At 48.6% G+C, this 19140-nt stretch overlaps 1 protein-coding gene across 1 annotated transcript in view; it reads right to left on the reverse strand.

Annotated features, from left to right (window-relative positions):
• The window catches only part of FGD1 (FYVE, RhoGEF and PH domain containing 1), a 37616-nt gene that overhangs the window by 9540 nt on the left and 8936 nt on the right, over nucleotides 1-19140 (reverse strand). Inside the window, exons 2-9 of the mRNA XM_055563483.1 lie at nucleotides 10164-10337; nucleotides 9681-9858; nucleotides 9117-9555; nucleotides 7743-7832; nucleotides 6919-7067; nucleotides 4863-5019; nucleotides 4619-4757; nucleotides 86-144 (exon numbers count right to left, since the gene is read on the reverse strand). Of these exons, the coding sequence (XP_055419458.1) occupies nucleotides 86-144; nucleotides 4619-4757; nucleotides 4863-5019; nucleotides 6919-7067; nucleotides 7743-7832; nucleotides 9117-9555; nucleotides 9681-9858; nucleotides 10164-10337 (1385 nt within the window). The remainder of the gene's footprint in view (nucleotides 1-85; nucleotides 145-4618; nucleotides 4758-4862; nucleotides 5020-6918; nucleotides 7068-7742; nucleotides 7833-9116; nucleotides 9556-9680; nucleotides 9859-10163; nucleotides 10338-19140) is intronic.

The following is a 19140-nucleotide window of genomic DNA, read 5'->3' on the forward strand; positions in this document are numbered from 1 at the left end:
TGTCCACAAGTTGCAAGCCTCCCACTCCCCAGGATGGAGATAGGTGGCTGGCCAAGGAAAGGCAGGGGCTAGAAGGGCCACTCACCATTTTGCGGATGGCAGCATTAGAGTGCTCTGCTGCTGTGGCTATCAGCTCCAGAGACTCTGCAGACAGAGTGGGAGGTCAGATAGGGGCTAGCAGAAAAAAGGCTTTGAGAGCTTTTCTGCTCCCTGAATACCTCCTCCTGGCCTGACCACACCCTCCCCATTCCAGAAAGTGCCAGCCTCAAAGATGTCCATAGCAACATCACTTAAAATCAGAAAATGACTCGATTAATGCCACAGTAGTAGCAGAACCACAGGACATGAAATAGTTGGCAGCCAGTAAAATGCAAGCTTAAGATTATTATTACCACTAACAAAATAACTGTAATAGTTACACCTGTAACTGGAAGGACATATACCCATGTTTAACAAATTATCTCAGGAGCTTCCCTGGTGGCTCAGTGGTAAAGAATCTGCCTGCCAATGCAGGGTTTTATGGGTTTGATCCCTATTCCTAGAAGATCCCATGTCACAGGACAACTAAGCCCATGTGCCATAGCTATTGAGCTTGTGCTCTAGAGTGGTTAGCTGCAACTACTAAAGCCCACGCACCTAGAGCCCATGCTCTGCAACAAGAAAAACCACTGTAACTAGAAGCCTGAGCACTGCAGCTAGAGAGTAGCTCCTGTTCACCACTAGAGAAAGCCCACCTGCAGCAAGGAAGACCCAGTGCAGCAAAAAATAAATAAATAATTTTTTTTAAAAAAGTTGTCTCTGCAGCAAAAGAGACACAGATGTATAGAACAGTCTTTTGGACTCTGTGGGAGAAGGCGAGGGTGGGATGATTTGAGAGAATAACATTGAAACATGTATATTATCATATGTGAAACAGATCGCCAGTCCAGGTTCGATGCATGAGACAGGCTGCTCAGGGCTGGTGCACTGGGATGACCCAGAGGGATGGGATGGGGAGGGAGGTGGGAGGGGGGCTCAGGATAGGGAACACACGTACACCCATGGCTGATTCATGTCAATGTGTGGCACAAACCACTACAATATTGTAAAGTAATTAGCCTCCAATTAAATAAATTGAAAAAAAAAGTTGTCTCTGGATGATGGGACTATGGGTGATTTCACTGTCTTCTTTTTCCAAATTTTTGACAAAGAATACGTATTAACTTTTATACTCAGAAAACAAGTCATATAAAGAAACAGAGACAGTTCTATTCTTTGTCTCAATAATTCTGATGATAGGAATCTATACTTAGAAAATATGTGTTCTGTGTACAAATACACTTTGTTGCAGTGGTGTTTACAGTAATGTCAAACCAGAAATAATACAACTGTAGGGGTTCAGTTAAACAGAGTAATGTGCATTCATATAACACAATACTAAACAACCTTTGCAAATGATGCTTTTGTAGGATTTTTCGTGATCTGTGAAATGCTCAGGATATTTTAGGAAAAGTAAAGGATACAAACTTGTGTATACCACATGATTTCAATGCCACAAATATACGTGTATAAAAAATACCAGTAAGAAATTATGTCAAAATGTTCCTCACTCTTATTCTCTGGAGTTTTGTATCATAGATGATTTTCTTCCTTGCCTCTTTCAGCTTTCCTGTATTTCCATACTTCCTATTGTGACTAGGTATCAGAAAAAAATACGAAATAAACCCCTATGCATCTCCACACACTAATGAATCTTGTCCATGCTTGAGGCCCAGCTGCACTGTACCCCACTCTTGTTTGCATGGTGCTGGATTTTCCCATTCAGAAAATATGCACAGGTGCTTCTGAAGAGAGTCCACATGGTTGACCAAGCAAGTGTTATTTTCCCAGGAGGCTGTCTCTCAATGACCAAGTCTTGGTGCTCAAGATCTGTGATCCCTAACCCAGTTCAGGCCTTTCAGGTGCCAGTCTCCATGCTCCCAGCCCTTTTCCACCCTAGCTGTCAGAGGGCGCGTTTTTACACACAGCTTGCTGTCACTCCTCTGTTCAAATCGGTCAGTGGTTCTCCTATGCCTGCAGAGTAAAGACCCAGTCCTTTAGCCTGGCATTCTAAGCCCTTGGTCAACAGAGGCGTCTGTTGACCTCTCCAGCCTTCTCCACTTGCACCTCCCTAAACATGTCCTGTCTTGCTTCATCTGGCCAACTCAGTCTTCTGGATTCAGCTCACCTCCTCCAAAAAGCCTTCCCTCAGTACCCAGGCTGGGTTAGGACACTGTCTGGGTTCCCACCTTCCCCTTTGCTCCCTTCTGTCCTGCCAGTCACACTATGTATTCACCGTGTATTTACCTATCTGTATCCCTCAGCAGACGAGGAGCTCCCTAGGATGGGGAAAAGGTTCTACCACCTTTTCCTGGGCTTCTGAATAGATGCTTTGCCTAGCATTCTTCAACCCTCATAACAACCTTATGTGCCTTGTTTGTCCAATGAGGAAACTGAGAATCAGAGAGAAGAGGTGCAACCCTAGGCTGTGTGCCCCAGGAGGCAGCAGAGCTGACATTAGAGCTGCCCTTTCTTCCACACATTCTGCATGGAGTATGCTGGGTCATGGAGGTGGGCAGTGCCCAGGAAAGGGGGCAGGAAGAAGACTCTGGCAAGCTGTGGTCATATAAGCTCAGGCCTGTAGAGGCCACTGGGCTCAGACTACTTTGCTATCAGGAACTCTGTCTGGAGGTATCCTGTGTGAGGGTATAGATGGGCTTTTCCAGGGGTCCAGTGGGTACAGGCTCTGCCTGGTGATTCAGTGTGGGGATTTCAGTCCAGGATTTCTTTTGGGGGTTCAGGCTAGGGAGTGTGGTTTGGGGAGCTTTGTCTAGGAGCTTGGTAGTTTGATCTGGAAGCTCTGATGGGGCCTGGTCTGGGCTGGGCAGTCTAGGATCTTGGTTAGAGTTCAGTCTTGGGCTCGGGGGGTGCTGCTCAGGCCAGGAGTTCCAGCTGGCCTGGTTTGGGGAACTCAGTCTAGGGTCCAGGCTCCAGAGTTCAGTCTGGAATATATAAAGTCTGGAAATATAAAGTAGGAGAGGTACTGTGGAATCAGAGATACAATTCAGTGGGGCTCAGATCTGGAGGTACTTTCTGGGGCTCTACCTGGGGATTTTAGTTTGAGGGGTAAAAAAAAAAATAGGGAGGTCAACTTAAGATCTTGGACTGGGGAGCCTAGTGAGCACATCTCAGGCTGGCTGTCCTTCAGAGATTCTCATTCTGAGCACCTCAGAAAACCGGACTGGGAAGTTTTCTGAGAGGCTCATCTTTGGGCTCAGTGTGGGGAGTTCAGCTGGCCAAACTCAAGCTCTGAAGTTTATTCTAGGGACTCATATAGGGCTGAGATTGGTATAAAACAGGAAACTAAGTTAGGTGAACTCAATCTGAGGGCTGATTTTAGGAACTCTGTACCTGCTATTGCTTCTGCCTGGGACATGCTCCTCCCTACTCAGCACATGGCTCTCCTCTTCTTCTTATTCAGATTTGATTCAAATATCCTCTCTTCTGAGAGGTCACCCAGTCTAAAGTTGGCCCCCCCAGTCACTGTCACATCACCCTCTCATTCTCTGAATCACACATAGCACCTATCTAATATTCTCCTGTGTATTTATGACTTTTGTCTACTGTCTATCTCCCCGACTAGAATACACATTCCCTGAGTGAGATCAAGGACCTTGTCTGTCTTGTTCACCTTCCATATCCCCTGTGCCTAGGACAATGCACAGAGCACCAAGGTACTCAGTAAATAGATGAAGGAATGATCTATTATGTTAATGAAGGAATAAATGGAAATAACAGTCTGGGGAGAGAAAGCTGGGAAGACTCTGGGGAGCACTCTTGGGGTGTAACCCTGAGGAGTGGGTCTCATATTGAAAGAATCAGAATGAAATCCTTGCTAGTGGTTCAATGTGTGAGTACTTGTCTAGGGAGGTGGTATTTTAGCCTAGAGATCCAAATCTGGGAGGCAGAAAATAGAGAGTCCAGTCTGGGGTACTCAGTACTAGGGAGGTGATTTTATGGGGTTCTGATAAAAGACTTGGAGGTTCTTTTGGGAGGGTTATTCTGGGTAGTGACTGGTGGGTATGGAATGAAGCTCTAACTGTGGAGAATGGAAAGTCAGGGGCTTGATGAGACATGTCTCTTTCTGAGGAGCTCAGCAGTGGAGATTCAGTAAAGAAAACTTGGCGTGAGGGGGTCAGTCTGGGCTCTTAGCCTGTTGGCTCAGTCCCTGAGGGTTTAAGCTCAGCTTCATTTTGGATTGGGGACAACTTCATTTGAGAACCAGTCAAGGGGTCAGCCTTGGGGTCTTAACCTAGGGAAGAGATCCCTTTAGGGGATTTTTCTGAGTACACCCATCAAACTCTGGAGTTCCAGTTGGAAACTTCAGGCTGGGGGACTCATGAATGTCCTGTCTAGGTGCTCAGGCAGAGACCTCAACCTGGAGGTTCATCCTGGGGTCTCATTCCAGACACTCAAGGTGGGCTTTTCAGTTTGGAGGTCCTACTCTGAGATCTCAATTACATGGCAATGGAAGGCTGACCCTGTTAGTTGTCTTTGGCGGGGGTGGGGTGGGGAGGAGGGCCCAGTTGTATGCACTCACTTTGGGCGTCCTTGCTGTCCGGGGAGCCATGGGGCAGCTTTAACAGATAGTCCTTGAGAAGCAGCTCATAACGGGGGATGCGCTGCACAGGCTCCAGCATGTGGTGCTGCAATGTCAGGTTGCCACAGGCTTCCTCCTTCTGTGACAGGCAGAAGCAGGAGGGTTCAGGTCTGGCCAAAAACCCCTGACCAGGTCCCCACAGACTTGTCCATCTCAGCTGGTCCCATTCAGCTTCACTGCTTACCTGCACCTCATGGATGATCACTTTAAACTGGGTGGAGCGCTCTGTCCAGGTGTTGACCAGCTCCACAGCTCGGTCAAAGTTCTTCACATACTCGCCATACATTTTGAGGAAGGGTGCCAGCTTCTGCAGGATGTCTCCGATGCGTGGGTAGCGGTCCCTGGGGTGGAAACAGGGGCTGACCTGGTCCTGCTGATCCTTGTCCCACACAGTGCCCCCACTCTACAGGCTATTTTTATCCCAGTCCTGGAAATCTACTTCTCAGCCAGTCTGTTCCTTTGGAAATGCTGCTTATATTATAGAATAAGTAGACTGAAAGGCTCAGCGTGACCTAAGACCACAGCCTGGGCCCACCCACCCCAACTCTGCCCTGCCCTGAGCACAAGGGAAGACACGTCCTGGGCTACCTGAAAGGGCCACTTCATACACTGCCTATTGATTCTGTGCCCAGCCTTGTACTGGGTTATTCTGGTGACACAAATAAGCCACACTTTGCTGATCCCTGAGAGGGTCATGGTCTGGTAGGGGAGTCAAAGTAACCAGACCTGGTTGCACTCCTCAAAAGTCACAGTCTATTGGAGGGCACATAGAACCAGACCTTCATTGGTCACAGTCTGCTGGGGGAGACAACAAGAAGTGGCCTTGGTTCAGCCTTCAGTGGTCATAGTAGTTGGGGAGATGTAGGAAGTGACTTCATGTAGCATGAAGATGCCCTTTATCCTGTGGGTGTGGGGAGCATGGAGATGATTTAATCAGGAAGTAAAATGGTCTGGTCTGATTGTTGTTCAGAAAGACCATTATGGAAGGTGGTATAGACACTAAAGGATGAATTGGAAGAGGTGAGCCTGGAAGCCAGGAGACTGCCTATGAACCTTGCCTTTCTACCTCAGGACTCAGCTCAGATCTCACCTCTTCACTGAATCCTTTGTTAACCCCTAGGCTAGTTTTGGTCCCTTTGATTCCCACAGCCTCCCATTCTCAGCTCTATCATAGTACTGATGTGAAAGTGAAACACGGCTGCTCAGTCGTGTTTGTGACCCCATGAATTATAGCCCACCAGTCCTCTGTCCATGGAATTGTTCAGGCAAGAATACTGGAATGGGTAGCCATTCCCTTCTCCAGGGGATCTTCCTGACACAGGGATCGAACCCAGGTATCCTGAATTGCAGGCAGATTCTTTACTGTCTGAGCCACCAGGGAATAACAACAACAACAATCATAGCACTGATTAAAAAATGGCTCACATTCACTTCAGTTCAATTCAGTCACTCAGTCGTGTCCGACTCTTTGCGACCCCATGGACCGCAGCACACCAGGCCTCCCTGTCCATCACCAACTCCCGGAGTTTACCCAAACTCATGTCCATTGAGTTGGTGATGCCATCCAACCATGTCATCCTTTGTCGTCCCCTTCTCCTTCTGCCTTCAATCTTTGCCAGCATCAGGGTCTTTTCAAATGAGTCAGCTCTTCACATCAGGTGGCCAAAGTATTGGAGTTTCAGCTTCAACATCAGTCCTTCCAATGAACACTCAGGACTGATCTCCTTCAGAATGGACTGGTTGGATCTCCTTGCAGCCCAAGGGACTCTCAAGAGTCTTCTCCAACACCACAGTTCAAAACTTAGCACTTAACTATATACTGGGTACTATTTTAAGCTCTCTACATGTATCAACTCATTCAGTCCTTAAAATAACCCTACAAGGTAGGCCATTATTATTACCCTCATTTCACAGCTGAGGAAACTAAAGCACAGTAACTTAAGAAACTTGCTTAACATTACAAATTTAGCAAGTGGCAGAACTGGAATTTGACCCCAACCAATTTGGCTCCTAACCTTATACTTTTTAGGGCTTTGCTATTCTATTGTAATTTTCTGAGTCCTGATCTTGTTTCATTCTAGATTGAGAGGGCCTGGAAAGCAGAGTTCAGGCCTGATTCTTTTTGTGAAAGGCGATGAGGGGAGAGGGCAGGTAGGAACAAACTCTAGTGCACACATTGGGCCTGGGCTCAGCAGGCAAGTGGACAGGAAGATGGGCAGCCTAGATCTGGGGCCCCTCACCATTCCTCCATGCGCTTCTCTAGCTCAGGCAGCAGGAACTGCTGGTGGAAGCAATAGATGGAGCAGATGTTAGAGAAGATGCCATGGACGACGTCAGCTGGGAAGGAACTGCGGTTCCGAGCTTCTTCTAGCAGCCGAGCGCAGAACACCTGTGGGGCAGGGCATGTGTGCTCAGCCCAGTGGGGCCTGGGGCTTGGCTGGGAAAGGAGCAGCTTGCAGGTGAGGGCAGTGTTTGTGGGCAGCTCTATGGAGCTTCGGGATCAGCACTGATCTTGATACTGAGGAGTGAGGGAATGGAGTGAGGCTTGTGTGTGGGGTTGATTTCAGGTTGTCAAGGTTAGGATCTAGAGGTAGACACTGGAACAATAAGTCAGGATCAAGGTCAAGGTAAGAATTAGACTCAGGGTCAGAGAGAAGGTTGGAATTAGATCCATTCATTTAACAAATATTTTTGAGTGTCTACTGTGCGCCAGGCAGTGAACAGACAAAAATTCCTACCCCTAGGGATTCTAGTGGATTTGGGGGTCAGGAATAGGGCCAGGTTTAGAATGAGGGTCAGAGTCTGGTTCACAGCCAGGTTAATTCAGGATCTGGATTAGAGTTGTAGTTAGGGCTTAGGAATGAGGGTTGATACAAAGATCAAGCTTGGGGTGATGAATCAGAGTTGGCTTTAGGGGGACAGGATGGGGGTCAAGGTCAGAGAGGAGCCTTACCACCTCTAGATTCTGGCCCCACTGATAGGGTTAGGCTCAGGCCCTCTCACTTCCTCTTTGGCACCCACCTACCAGATCCTGGTGCCCTGGTGCCCCTGCAGGACCATTCACCTGATCCAGGAGATGGAGCCTGGAAACGTAAGCCTTCTCAGTTTGCAGGAGTTCATTGGCAATGTGGAACACCTTCTGCTGCACAGTCAACTGAAGAGAGAAGAGGCAACTGCTGGTCTATCATCCTGTACCCTAACCTTCACCCAAACCCCTAGAATTCTCAGAATACCATAAATGCTGCTCTATACCTAATGCCACTTAAAGATAACTGTACCTCCCATCCCTGAAGCCATAAGCCCCACAGCTTCACTCCAACTCCCCTGTGTGTCATAAAGGCCACCCCTCAATTCTGATACTGTGTACTTCTCATTCAGCCACTCATTCACCAGGCCACCTGCTCCCTCTATTCACTCTGCATAGTGTAGTGGGTAAGGTGTGGGCTAGAAAGTCAGACTTCCTAGCTAGGTTCAAATTGTAGCTCTGCCATTTACTAGCTTGAATAAGTTGTATAAATGTTCTGTATTTAAGTCTCTTCATCTACATATACAGATAATAATAGGACCTAAGTCCATTTTTAATTTAGTCAACTAAATGATTTAATGTAAGTGAAACACAGCACACTATGGATTAAGTAGACTATAAATGTTAGTTATTCACCCACTCAGTTCATTGTCAGTAAAGGCTTGCTGAGTACCTGGGGTGTGAGGAAAACCCAAAAGAATAAAAGTGTATAAAACTCATTGCCTGTTGGCCTTCTTGCCTGTTTACTGGACACATATTTTCTGAGTCCCAGACCTTGGCTCCCACATCTGAGCTGGGTTCTGGTGACACAGGTATTCTGGCTACGACCTAATTAAGTGCAAGGATGCCTCAGAAGCAGTGTTAGCTGCTGGGGCGCAGAAAGGGATTCCTGCTGCCGAGAGCTTTTGTCCCACAGCCTCAGGCTCCTAGGGGGCTCTAAGTTCTTGTGCCCTTCCAGAGGCCGGCTGTCTGGAAGTCTCTCTGGATGTGACTTTCCATTTTACAAATAAGGAAGCTAACATTATGGTGGGGCAGCAGAGACTTGCCCAACCTCACATAGCTACTGAATCTGGGGATTGTCCAGCTGGAGCAGGACTCTAAAGATCCCCAACCAGAATGCCCATCTTTAAGATGGAAAAACTGAGGCCCAGCTGGTGGTTCTCGGATGAGGGTACAATTTTCCTCACGGGCACTTGGAACTGTGAATGGTCATTTTTGTAGTTACAGTGATGCAGGGACACGGTACAGGTCTGCTACTGATATTTAGTACCAGGGGACCAGGGAAGCCAAACATTCCAAGTGGAAACAATGCCCTATTTTGAGAAATACTGAGCTGGGGAAAGAACCAAGTGTAAAACCCAGGCTTCTGGTTTCTCCACACAGTCCTGCCTCTCGGTGAACGTGGGTCAATACCTCCACGGACTCCTGTCTCTCCACCAGGGGTGCTGGGACTTCTCTGTCCTTCTCATCCTCCTCCTCGTCGTCCTCCTCCTCCAGGTCACTATCAACCTCCTGGGAGCTGGGCCGGTGGGGGTCGGCCAAGGCAACAGGGACACTGGCCAGGGCAGGGGGCCCAGGGCAGAGGCCGTGGCTAGGGGGCCCGTCATCACTGATGAAGCAGGTCTCCTCGCTGTTGGATGGTGAGCTGATGCTGTCAATGCCGCTGTCCCGATTGGGTACCTTCTCGCCATCCCGGGGCCCAGGAGCCAGCAGGAACAGGCAGCGGGATGCCTCGCCCTCGGGGAGCTGGGGCACTGGTGGCTGTGGGGGTGGCTGTGGCAACATGGCTGGCTCTGTGGGACTTGGGCTGGGGCCAGGGGCTGGCCTATCCGAGGCAACAATCACAGGCTCTCTGAGGTGGGTGGTAGACACACATGGAGGCAGGGCATGAGCTTGACTGAGAGGCCTGTCTTACAACTGTCCTTTCTATTCCAGGCCCACCCTCCCCCCACAGGGTCCCCTGGGAGCTGGACTCACCTTTCAAATTTCTCAATCAGTGAGGATACTGCTGCAGAACTGGGGCTGGCCTCTGTCCTGGAGGCCAGGCCCTTGGCTACTCGGGGGTCTGCAGGCAGTGGGCGTGATGGTGGGGGTGGGATGGGCTCAGGTGGTGGGGGCATCCGGGGCATCTGCAGGTAGCTGGGCTTCGGGGGGACTAGAGAGATGGATGGGATAAAGAGGGGAGATCCCAATAGGCTGAGTTTGAAGTTGGCTGTTGCAGCCAGGCCACAAGCCCCTCCACAAACCCCCGGTCTGCACCTTTGCCTGAGACAGGCACAGAACTGGCCTGAGGTGAGATGCCAGTATGTGCTCATTAGCTTTAGGTCATAGCCCTCTGCTCCTAGACTGCGGTGCTTCCTGTCCTTCTAACAAGCCTTCTCCTTGGCCACTGGCAAACCTTTCCTTTCCTCTGTCCCCTCTCCTGGGACATTTCTTTATCCCCTCTCTGGAACCACTTACCCTGTGGCTTTGGGCCCGGTGCCCGCTTCAGTGGCGAAGGACGCTGGCTGGGGGTTTCAGTGGGGGGGCCTGGGTCTGAGCGAAGTCGCTGGGGACCTTCTGGATGAGGCTCAAGGCCCTGGCCAGGGTCAAGGGACAAACTTTTAACCAAGATCCGGTTTCCCTGGTGCATCCCTGCAGAAAGGGAGAAACTGTGTTAAGCAACTGATTATCCCAAAGGAGACTGGAAAGTTTTATGTCTTAGCAGGTACCTGTGGTATCGAGTTCCTCTGAACCCCTCTCCTGGCTACACTGTCTTTCTGGGAAACCTTTACTCCAGCAGTCAGATGGGGAGCCAGGCCCAGGGTTGTGGCTAGCTGTTTTCATTAATAGACAAGAGTTCTTTGTGGTTAGTACATTGATTTCTTGTATGTCAGCAGGCATCATTACTAGGGAGTTTAACCAGGCTGGGGGCAGGCACAAGAAGCCTATGGTTTGTGTACATGCTTGCTCCGTTGTTTATATAGTCATAGTGAGATGCTGAGCCTAAACCGTTCTTCACATTTTCTCTTCAGTTCCTGAGGATATCTGGACTTCCTTTTCTACAATTTTATATAGCTGAAAATAATGAAATTATATTTCATGAATAAAAGTTTTGCTTCTTAAAATCCAAGCTTCTCACTAATCTGTACTATTCTCCTCTATTTCCACACCTACACACACCCACACACAGCCAGCACACAGAGTTCAGGTTACAGGAACAGCTTTAGGACACCAGGCAAAAAAATTCAGTAAAGTGAGGCCTTTCTGCATTGTCCCTCTTCCTTCACTGTGGGGTCCCTAAACCCACCTCTGTCTTTGGTCCTGGGGGAGATGATGGTCACCCTGAGGTGAGAAGATTCAGTCTGGGAGGTGTGAGGGGACTTCTGCACCCAGGGATGACACATTCTAAGGGAAAGAGTGTGGCAGGGATCTGTGTGTGGCAGGTTTCAGATGATAGAGAAGTCAGGGAGGAAGCAGAGCAGAGTAGAGAGGGCAAGCCCCGGATGGCAGTTTGACGAGCTGGGTGACCAGCCTGTGGGCAGAAGAGAGCTATGAAAGACCATCGTGTAGGGAAGGATGCAGCAAATAGGTGTCAGGACAAGAGAGGGAGTGGCAGCCAAGAGCCCCCAGAACTCACACCCACACATGGTGCCAATTTTGCCATGCCACAGTCACATGACCTCTCATAGCCACCGAGAGTCTGTTACCCTGTGTCACAGTTTCATACATGACCAGTCACAAATGGGTTCACTCAGTCACAGAGACACAGGTGTTATTCACACTGTTTCACTGAACTTCGGGGACACAAAATTCAAACATCCAGTCGTGCCAAAACACTTCTGAAAGCCTGGTCACACATAGTCACAAAGATCCACAGTCACAGCTTCACATATTATCATACACCCTCACAGTATTACATGCACTGGCAAACATGGCCATGCACAGTCACAAAGACACAAGTCACACAGTGGCAAAACTACAGTTTCACACATAGGCTCATATAACAATCACCTAACCACTTGCCATCGTATACCCACTTATATACTCCTCAAATATGGTTCCACTGAGTCACAAAGATATACAGTGCCATTTACACCATATCTCACAATCTCAGGGCCACAGTGTCATACACACCAGGATATGGTGTTACAGGTTTACACATGCAAATGGTTCACACAGTCACAAGACTATAGCCATCAGGGGTTATTATACCATGTCATACACAACCTTGCACAATGACTAAACAATACAAAGTCACCTGCCACCATGTACCCAAAATCACAGACACACAATCACACATGGCGTAACTTACTATGACATACTCATAAAACAAACATGTCCGTGGAGCCCCTGGGTCTTAGGGGCTCAGGTATACACACGACACTTGCCTCCTGGTCTATATAGTCATGGTGTCACATGCAGCCTCTGTTGCAAAAACATACAGCTACAACACAGAAATACTCTACTGGGTCACAGGCAAAAAGAGGAGCAGGAAATTTCAGGTCTCCTAGTCCTGGAGGGAGGGAGTAGCCCAACCCACAGGGTTCCAACAGGTTCCCAGGGTCTCTGACTCCATCAGGCCACAATCCAGTCACAAAGACCCTGGGGTCTCAGGCCATGGTCCCCTCCCAGCCCTGAAGGAACAAGGTGCCCTAGGCCCTGGGCTGAGCCCCCCTCCCCCACTCAGTACCTGGCTTTGGGTGCAGTTTCCTCACTTCCTTTCCCATAGCAGGCAGGGCCCTGGCTGGGAGGGAGGAGGTGCTCCTCTCAGCTCAGCTGGGCTGCTTACCCTGCCCTGCTCAGCATATCCTGGCCTGGTCCTGCCCTGCCCTCCCCCTGGGCGTGGGGTTGATGAGGATGAATCACCTTGAGGGCGGCACATACAGAGACATACTTTGAGAGACCACATGGCCAGAGAAAGTGAGAGACAGAGAGAGAACAGCTGAGAGGGCCAGAGATCCACAGAGCAAAGCCAGACACCCCACCATGCAGACCCCTCTCAGGGTAACACACACGGGTGCCAGGGTCCCAGCAGGTACCTTTTGTCTGCCTCCTTGGGCCTGGAGGCACTCACCTGGCCCTGTCTCCATACCTCAAAGCAGGCAGGCCTCCCTGGGTAAGCCCTCCCTACCCAGTCCATCCAGGGCGGTCAAGCCCCTCTCTAGTTAGGACCCCTCTCTCTCTCTCCAGTTTGTCCTGGGGATAGGGTAACCATGCCACCCTCTGTGGCCCTGCTCTGGCTCACTCTCTGCTCCCTTCCCACCCACTTCACCTGGGAGCTCACAGGTGAGCTTGCCTCTCCTTTCTCTCTGCCTCCTTGCAGGCAGCCCTGCAGAATGGGACTGATATATTCAGGGACACCCTGGATTCCTAGGTGAGAGGGGCAGATTCTAGCAAAGAGATGAAGGCAGTGAGAGGGGCAGTGACTTGCCCAAGGTCACAAAGCAAGTCAGTGACAGACTTGCAGCAGACTGATCTGAGACCAGACTTCTTAACTCTGCTTTCCAAGAGGAAGCTGGGAAAGGGGGAACCTACAGGGGCAGAGGTGTGCCCCAGTGCTTCAGAAAGTCAGGAGCCAGTGCAGCTGGTGAGAACAACACCCCCAAGCCTGCCCACAGATTATGACAACAGGGTTTCAATTCAGGAGCCTGAGCCTGGCCAAGAACCAGGCAGGGCTCCACTGAGGGAAGAAGATAGAAGATCCCTCTCTTTCCTATTGCAAAGTGTTCCCTCCATGTTCCTCTGCCTACATTTTCCTGTCTCCTCCTATGTTTCCCCTTAGTGTCCCCCATGGCTCCACGTGTTGCTCCCTGTAAGTGGCTAACGGACCTCCAGCTCAAGTCATACCACTTATCTGCACAAGAACCTGCCATGAACTCCCCATTGCCCATAGGGAAAATAGAAGCTTCCCAGCTAGTTCTCTATGGCCCCTCACGACCATGCTGAACTCTCTGGCTTCCCTTGGCTTAGTTTAGTCCCCCGAATACTTCTGAGCCTGCTCTGATCCCAGTAGACGAGGTGCTGGAGAAGGTGAAAATTCTATGTCTGCCTTCAGGGAGCTCCCAGGGGAGGTCTTCCCCTACCCTAGATACCAGAGCTCTTCCCACTCCCCAATCCCATCCCCACCCCCTTAAGTCCTGCATTGATTTTCTCCAGTCCATTTTTTAAATTAATTTTTTTGTGCCAAGCTGTTTGACATATGGGATCTTAGTTCCCTGACCAGGGTTCAGACCTGCACCCCTTTATTGAGAGAGTAGCATTGAAACATATTGAAAGCATTACCATATGTAAAATAGATAACCAGTGGGAATTTGCTGTATGATGCAGCAAATTCAACCCGGTGCTCTGTGACAACCAAGGGTGGGAGGTGGGAGGGAGGTTTAAGAGGAAAGGGACATTATATATACCTGTGGCTGATTCATGTTGATGTGTGGCAGAAACCAACACAATATTGTAAAGCAATTATCCTCCAATTAAAATTAATAATAAAAAAAACCCCACCTGTGCACCTTGCAGTGGAAGTGGAGTTTTAACCACTGGACTGCCAGGGAAATCTTCCAGTCCATTTTTTATGGTTGATAATCCATAATATTCTCTCTCACACTTGCACCCACACCCACACACCTGACAAGGTCTTCCACCAGCACTGTCCCTTGACCACTGGGTTTACCAGGGCCCCCAGGACCCATTAGAACAGAGGCCACAAAGGGCATGCCCCCATAGAAAGTCACTTGACCAAAGGCTTTCACTGCAGGGGTCACAGGTTTGGTCCCTGGTCTGAGTGGGGGGGCACTGAGGAAAACTGCAAAGACCCATTGAGAACCACAGAGCTGCTCACAGGTCCACATGCAACGTGTGCAGCACAGGGTGTGCACACATACTTACACTCAGACATCTCTTGTTGCTAATGGGAAATGTGCCCTGGGCACCCTAGGATGCCTAGGTGCAGCCCCTGCTCTGCTGTGGGGTGGGGCAAACCCTCCAACAGGCCCTCAGCAGGCCGAAGGGCAATCTTGATCCTGACCCTCAGGGAGCTCCCAATCTCAAAGACAAGAGACTCTCATTCAGGAAAAGCTAAGTGCGGCTCAGGAAGTGCAAGGGGGTCAGCCTGTCGGGACTGGGGAAGCTCAAGGGAGGGAGAGGCCAGGGACAGGATGGCCAGATAAAATACAGGATGCTTGGTTACGTCTGACTTTCAGATAAGCAATGAATAATTTCTTAGTATAAGCATATGTCATGCATACTTAAAGTAAAAATGTATTTGTTGCTGTTGTTTATTGTTTTAGTCGCTAAGTCGTGTCTGACTTTTTAGCGACCACCATGGACTGTAGCCCACCAGGGTCCTCTGTCCATGGATTTTCCAGGCAAGAATACTGGAGTGGGTTCTCATTTCCTTCTCCAGGGGATCTTCCCAACCCAGGGATAGAACTTGCGTCTCCTGCATTGGCAGGTGGGTTCTTTACCACTGAGCCACCAGGGAAGCCCCAAAGTATATTATGCTATACTAAAAAATTTTTGTTGTACATTTGAAATTCAAATCTACTTTTTTGGGGTGAATTCCAAAAGCTCTAGTCAAGAAGGGATTCTAATAAATGAGGTGAAGCCAGGCCTCTGAGGTGGCATGAGGCAAGCTGTGGGTTCTACCCAATTTCCCTTCAGTGGGTGCCTGAATGCTCATGACAGTGACATTATTTCAGGTATAACCTTGAATCTGGTCTTATTTACTAAAAAAAAAAAAAAAAGTCAACAATTTAAAAACCTGTGATACTTGACTATTCCAAAGAAGGGTGGCTTGATCACACTTGCTGACCAAACTGCATGGATTAAGATGTGTGAAGCCTTCACTAGGAATATCTGGCTCAAGAGTAACACAGACCTCAGTTAAATCCTAACATCCTCACTAACTAACTGTGTGACCCTGGGCAAGCCTCTCCATCTATCTGAGCCTCAGTTTCCTTGTGTGGAAAATAGGATAACAATCACAGACCCCTGGTTTTGAGGAGTCCATGAGACAAAGAAGGGAAAGCACATAGTGCCCCCAGCCCCCCAGCAATGTGGCTTGAACTTGAAAGCCAATAGAACTGCACATCCACAAAGAAACAAAACTATGCACACAGATATATAAACCCACGGGCCACAGGTTGCAACCCAACGCAAAGCTATCAACATACTGAGAAACACGTGCAAACCCAGTCACAGATGAACACAGAATCCAGCCCCACTCTCTGACAGTTCCTCAGATCAGGGCGGGATTTCTACTAGAGACAGAGTGGCAGAGAAAAGACAATGGTACCCCATCCTCCATTCAAATTCAATTAAAATATAGAAACCAAATGCAATCGTAAGTTTCAAGAAGTATAACAGAGTTTGGAATTTTCTCATGACAACTTATTGGTACTGAAATAGCAAAATCATTCCAGAAATTGTTTCTGGTAACTTCATGGCACTGATTGGCAGGTGCCCTGAGCATGTGCTTCTGGGCTTACTGGCAGAGCAGGTCTACCCCATAGCTGAGTTTGAGGGCAAGGACTTTTCCACTGGAACTGGACCCTCACCTCTTTCCGGGAATTTCAGCTCCCAGTTCTCCCCTTCCCTGGCCAGCAGCACCCCCTCTCCCTTCTCCCAGCTGTAGCCTTGGCTTAATCTCAAGACAGCTAATAGGGCTGCAGACTGGAACTCAGCCATTAACTCCCTGGTGACCTGGGGGATTGCTTCACAACTCTGGACCCCAATTTCCCCATCTGCAAAATGGGGAGAGTATGTGTGTGCTTCTCATTGTAGGAACTGGTGAGATGCTACTGTGGGCAGAAGCCAGCCCTGGCACTCAGGCCTCCTGACCCCCAGTGCATGTTTCTCTCAGCAACCTCCGGATCCCTGCCTCTCTAGGGTGTGAGATAGGCCCCTGAGACAGCTGAATTCCTGGGGGTGGGGTGGGGTGGGGAAAGAAGAGGGAGTGGAAAAGAACAGCAAATAAGAAAGTGTCCTTTGGGAAGCCAGCTCTGTTGGGGGTGGGGAAGGGGAGCCCCTCAGCTTGAGAAAAAAGCAGAGGATAAAGGTGGGGTAGCTGCCCCACCTCTTTCCACCAGCCCCTTGAATGTGAGGTCCAGCCCAGCTGCACTGCTCTGCTTTTGCAGCCAAACTTGTTTGGCCTGGCAGATGTTCTCTCTGAAAGTTTCAACACAAAGCTCTGTCAAATATGAGAAGTGCAGGGGGAGCTGTCTATAGGAACCCTGTGGCTAGCTCAGAGTCCTTCCTTGAAGTAGACTGGTCTTGTGAACATAAGGACTCTGCAGAAAAATGGAGGCATCTTCTGCAGAGTGAAGGCATTTTAGGAAAGTAGGAGCCATTCTGGCAAGTAAGGAGCTTCCTAGAGTGTTCCCTTTTGAAAACTGGAGAAACATTCTGTAAAATGGAGGTCTCTTTGATAAAAAGGGAAAAAATTTCTTCAATTTCTTTGCAATATTCCATTCCTGCAATGTGGAGAAGGTTTCCTCAAAGTGGAGTGACATTCTATAAAGTGAGGAGCGTTCTATAAAGACCCTTTTGTGAAATGCATGACATCTGTAAATGGAATCTGATGAAATACAAGACTGTTCTGTAAAATGGAGGAACTCTTGTAAAATGAGGTTCCTTTTGTAAAGTGAAAAACATTTCTGTAAAGTGTGGATCCTTGTGTAAAGTGAGGATCCTTGTGTAAAGTGAGAACCTTTCTGTAAAATGGGACAACAATAGAGGATGGTGGAAAACTAGAGAGCATATGCCTCACTTAAAGCAGGGACAGCAGCTTCTCCCCTTTATCTAATTGTCCCCTTGCAGTAACAGGACCCCTGCATTTTCAGGTCTTCCAATATTTCAAGAAAATCAGAAATCCAGACTTTTGTGTGAAATTTCCTAATTTTAAAAACACTGAGTAGGTCAAATGAAATTTGTGAGTCAGATTCAACTTGTGGGCCACCACTTTGCAATATCTGAGTTGGATGGTCCTTAAGGCCCCTTCCACATCTGCTGTTTACTTCCTGCCCTATCTGACATGCTATGGCCCTGGGGCAGCAGCTTTGGAGTCTCTCCTCCACCCTCTGGAAGGGCCCAGTCTCCTAGGGACCTGAGGAGTTTCAGAGAGCTGGCTCATGCAATACTTGTCAGCAGTTCCCTGAACTGGAATCTGCCTTTTGTTCTGTCTTGTCTTCTTCCCTGTTTAGGATGCCTGGTGAAAAAAGCAGGAGATTGCAAGAACTTTTAGAACTCTCTGGAACTCAAGGTGCTTACTTTTTTGTGGAGGATATAAGGTATGAGGATTCAACTGTTTGTTGAACTCCTACTCTGCTCCAGGCATTGTTTCCTATATAGCACCGTCCTAACAACTCTGTATGCTCAGTTCAGTTCAGTCGCTCAGTCCTGTCCGACTCTTTGCGACCCCATGAATCGCAGCACGCCAGGCCTCCCTGTCCATCACCAACTCCCTGAGTTCACTCAGACTCATGTCCATCGAGTCAGTGAAGCCATCCAGCCATCTCATCCTCCATCGTCCCCTTCTCCTCCTGCCCCCAATCCCTCCCAGCATCAGAGTCTTTTCCAATGAGTCAACTCTTCGCATGAGGTGGCCAGAGTACTGGAGTTTCAGCTTTAGCATCATTCCTTCCAAAGAAATCCCAGGGCTGATCTCCTTCAGAATGGACTGGTTGGATCTCCTTGCAGTCCAAGGGACTCTCAAGAGTCTTCTCCAACACCACAGTTCAAAACCATCAATTCTTCGGTGCTCAGCCTTCTTCACAGCCCAACTCTCACATCCATACATGACCACAGGAAAAACCATAGCCTTGACTAGATGGACCTTTGTTGGCAAAGTAATGTCTCTCTTTTCAATATGCTATCTAGGTTGGTCATAACTTTCCTTTCAAGGAGTAAGCGTCTTTTAATTTCATGGCTTCAGTCACCATCTGCAGTGATTTTGGAGCCCAAAATAAAGTCTGACACTGTTTCCACTGTTTCCCCATCTATTTCCCATGAAGTGATGGGACCAGATGCCATGATCTTCGTTTTCTGAATGTTGAGCTTTAAGCCAACTTTTTCACTCTCCACTTTCACTTTCATCAAGATGCTTTTTAGTTCTGTATTCTCTGTATGCTATTAGCTCCATTTTACAAATGAGGAAACTGAGGCACAGAGAAACAAAATAACTTGCTTGAGGAAGTGGTTGAACTGAGATTGGATCCCAAGTGTGTTTGTGTCCAGAGTCACAGAGCACATCCTCACTCAATGTCTGCTGAATTGGGAAAGAAATCACATTGAGGAGAGGGGGAGGGAAGAGAACTTTCTAAAGGAAATGGATTTTGAGTTCAGTCATCCAGGAAGTGTTTTTTCATGTATAGATGGACTGGGCACAGTCCTGCAGGCAAGGGAAGAAAACTGAGCAAAGGTTTGGATACTAGGGGTGGGGCGGTAAAGCATGTGTTTG

Source organism: Bubalus kerabau, chromosome X (assembly GCF_029407905.1).
Source record: "Bubalus kerabau isolate K-KA32 ecotype Philippines breed swamp buffalo chromosome X, PCC_UOA_SB_1v2, whole genome shotgun sequence".
NCBI lineage: Eukaryota > Metazoa > Chordata > Mammalia > Artiodactyla > Bovidae > Bubalus > Bubalus kerabau.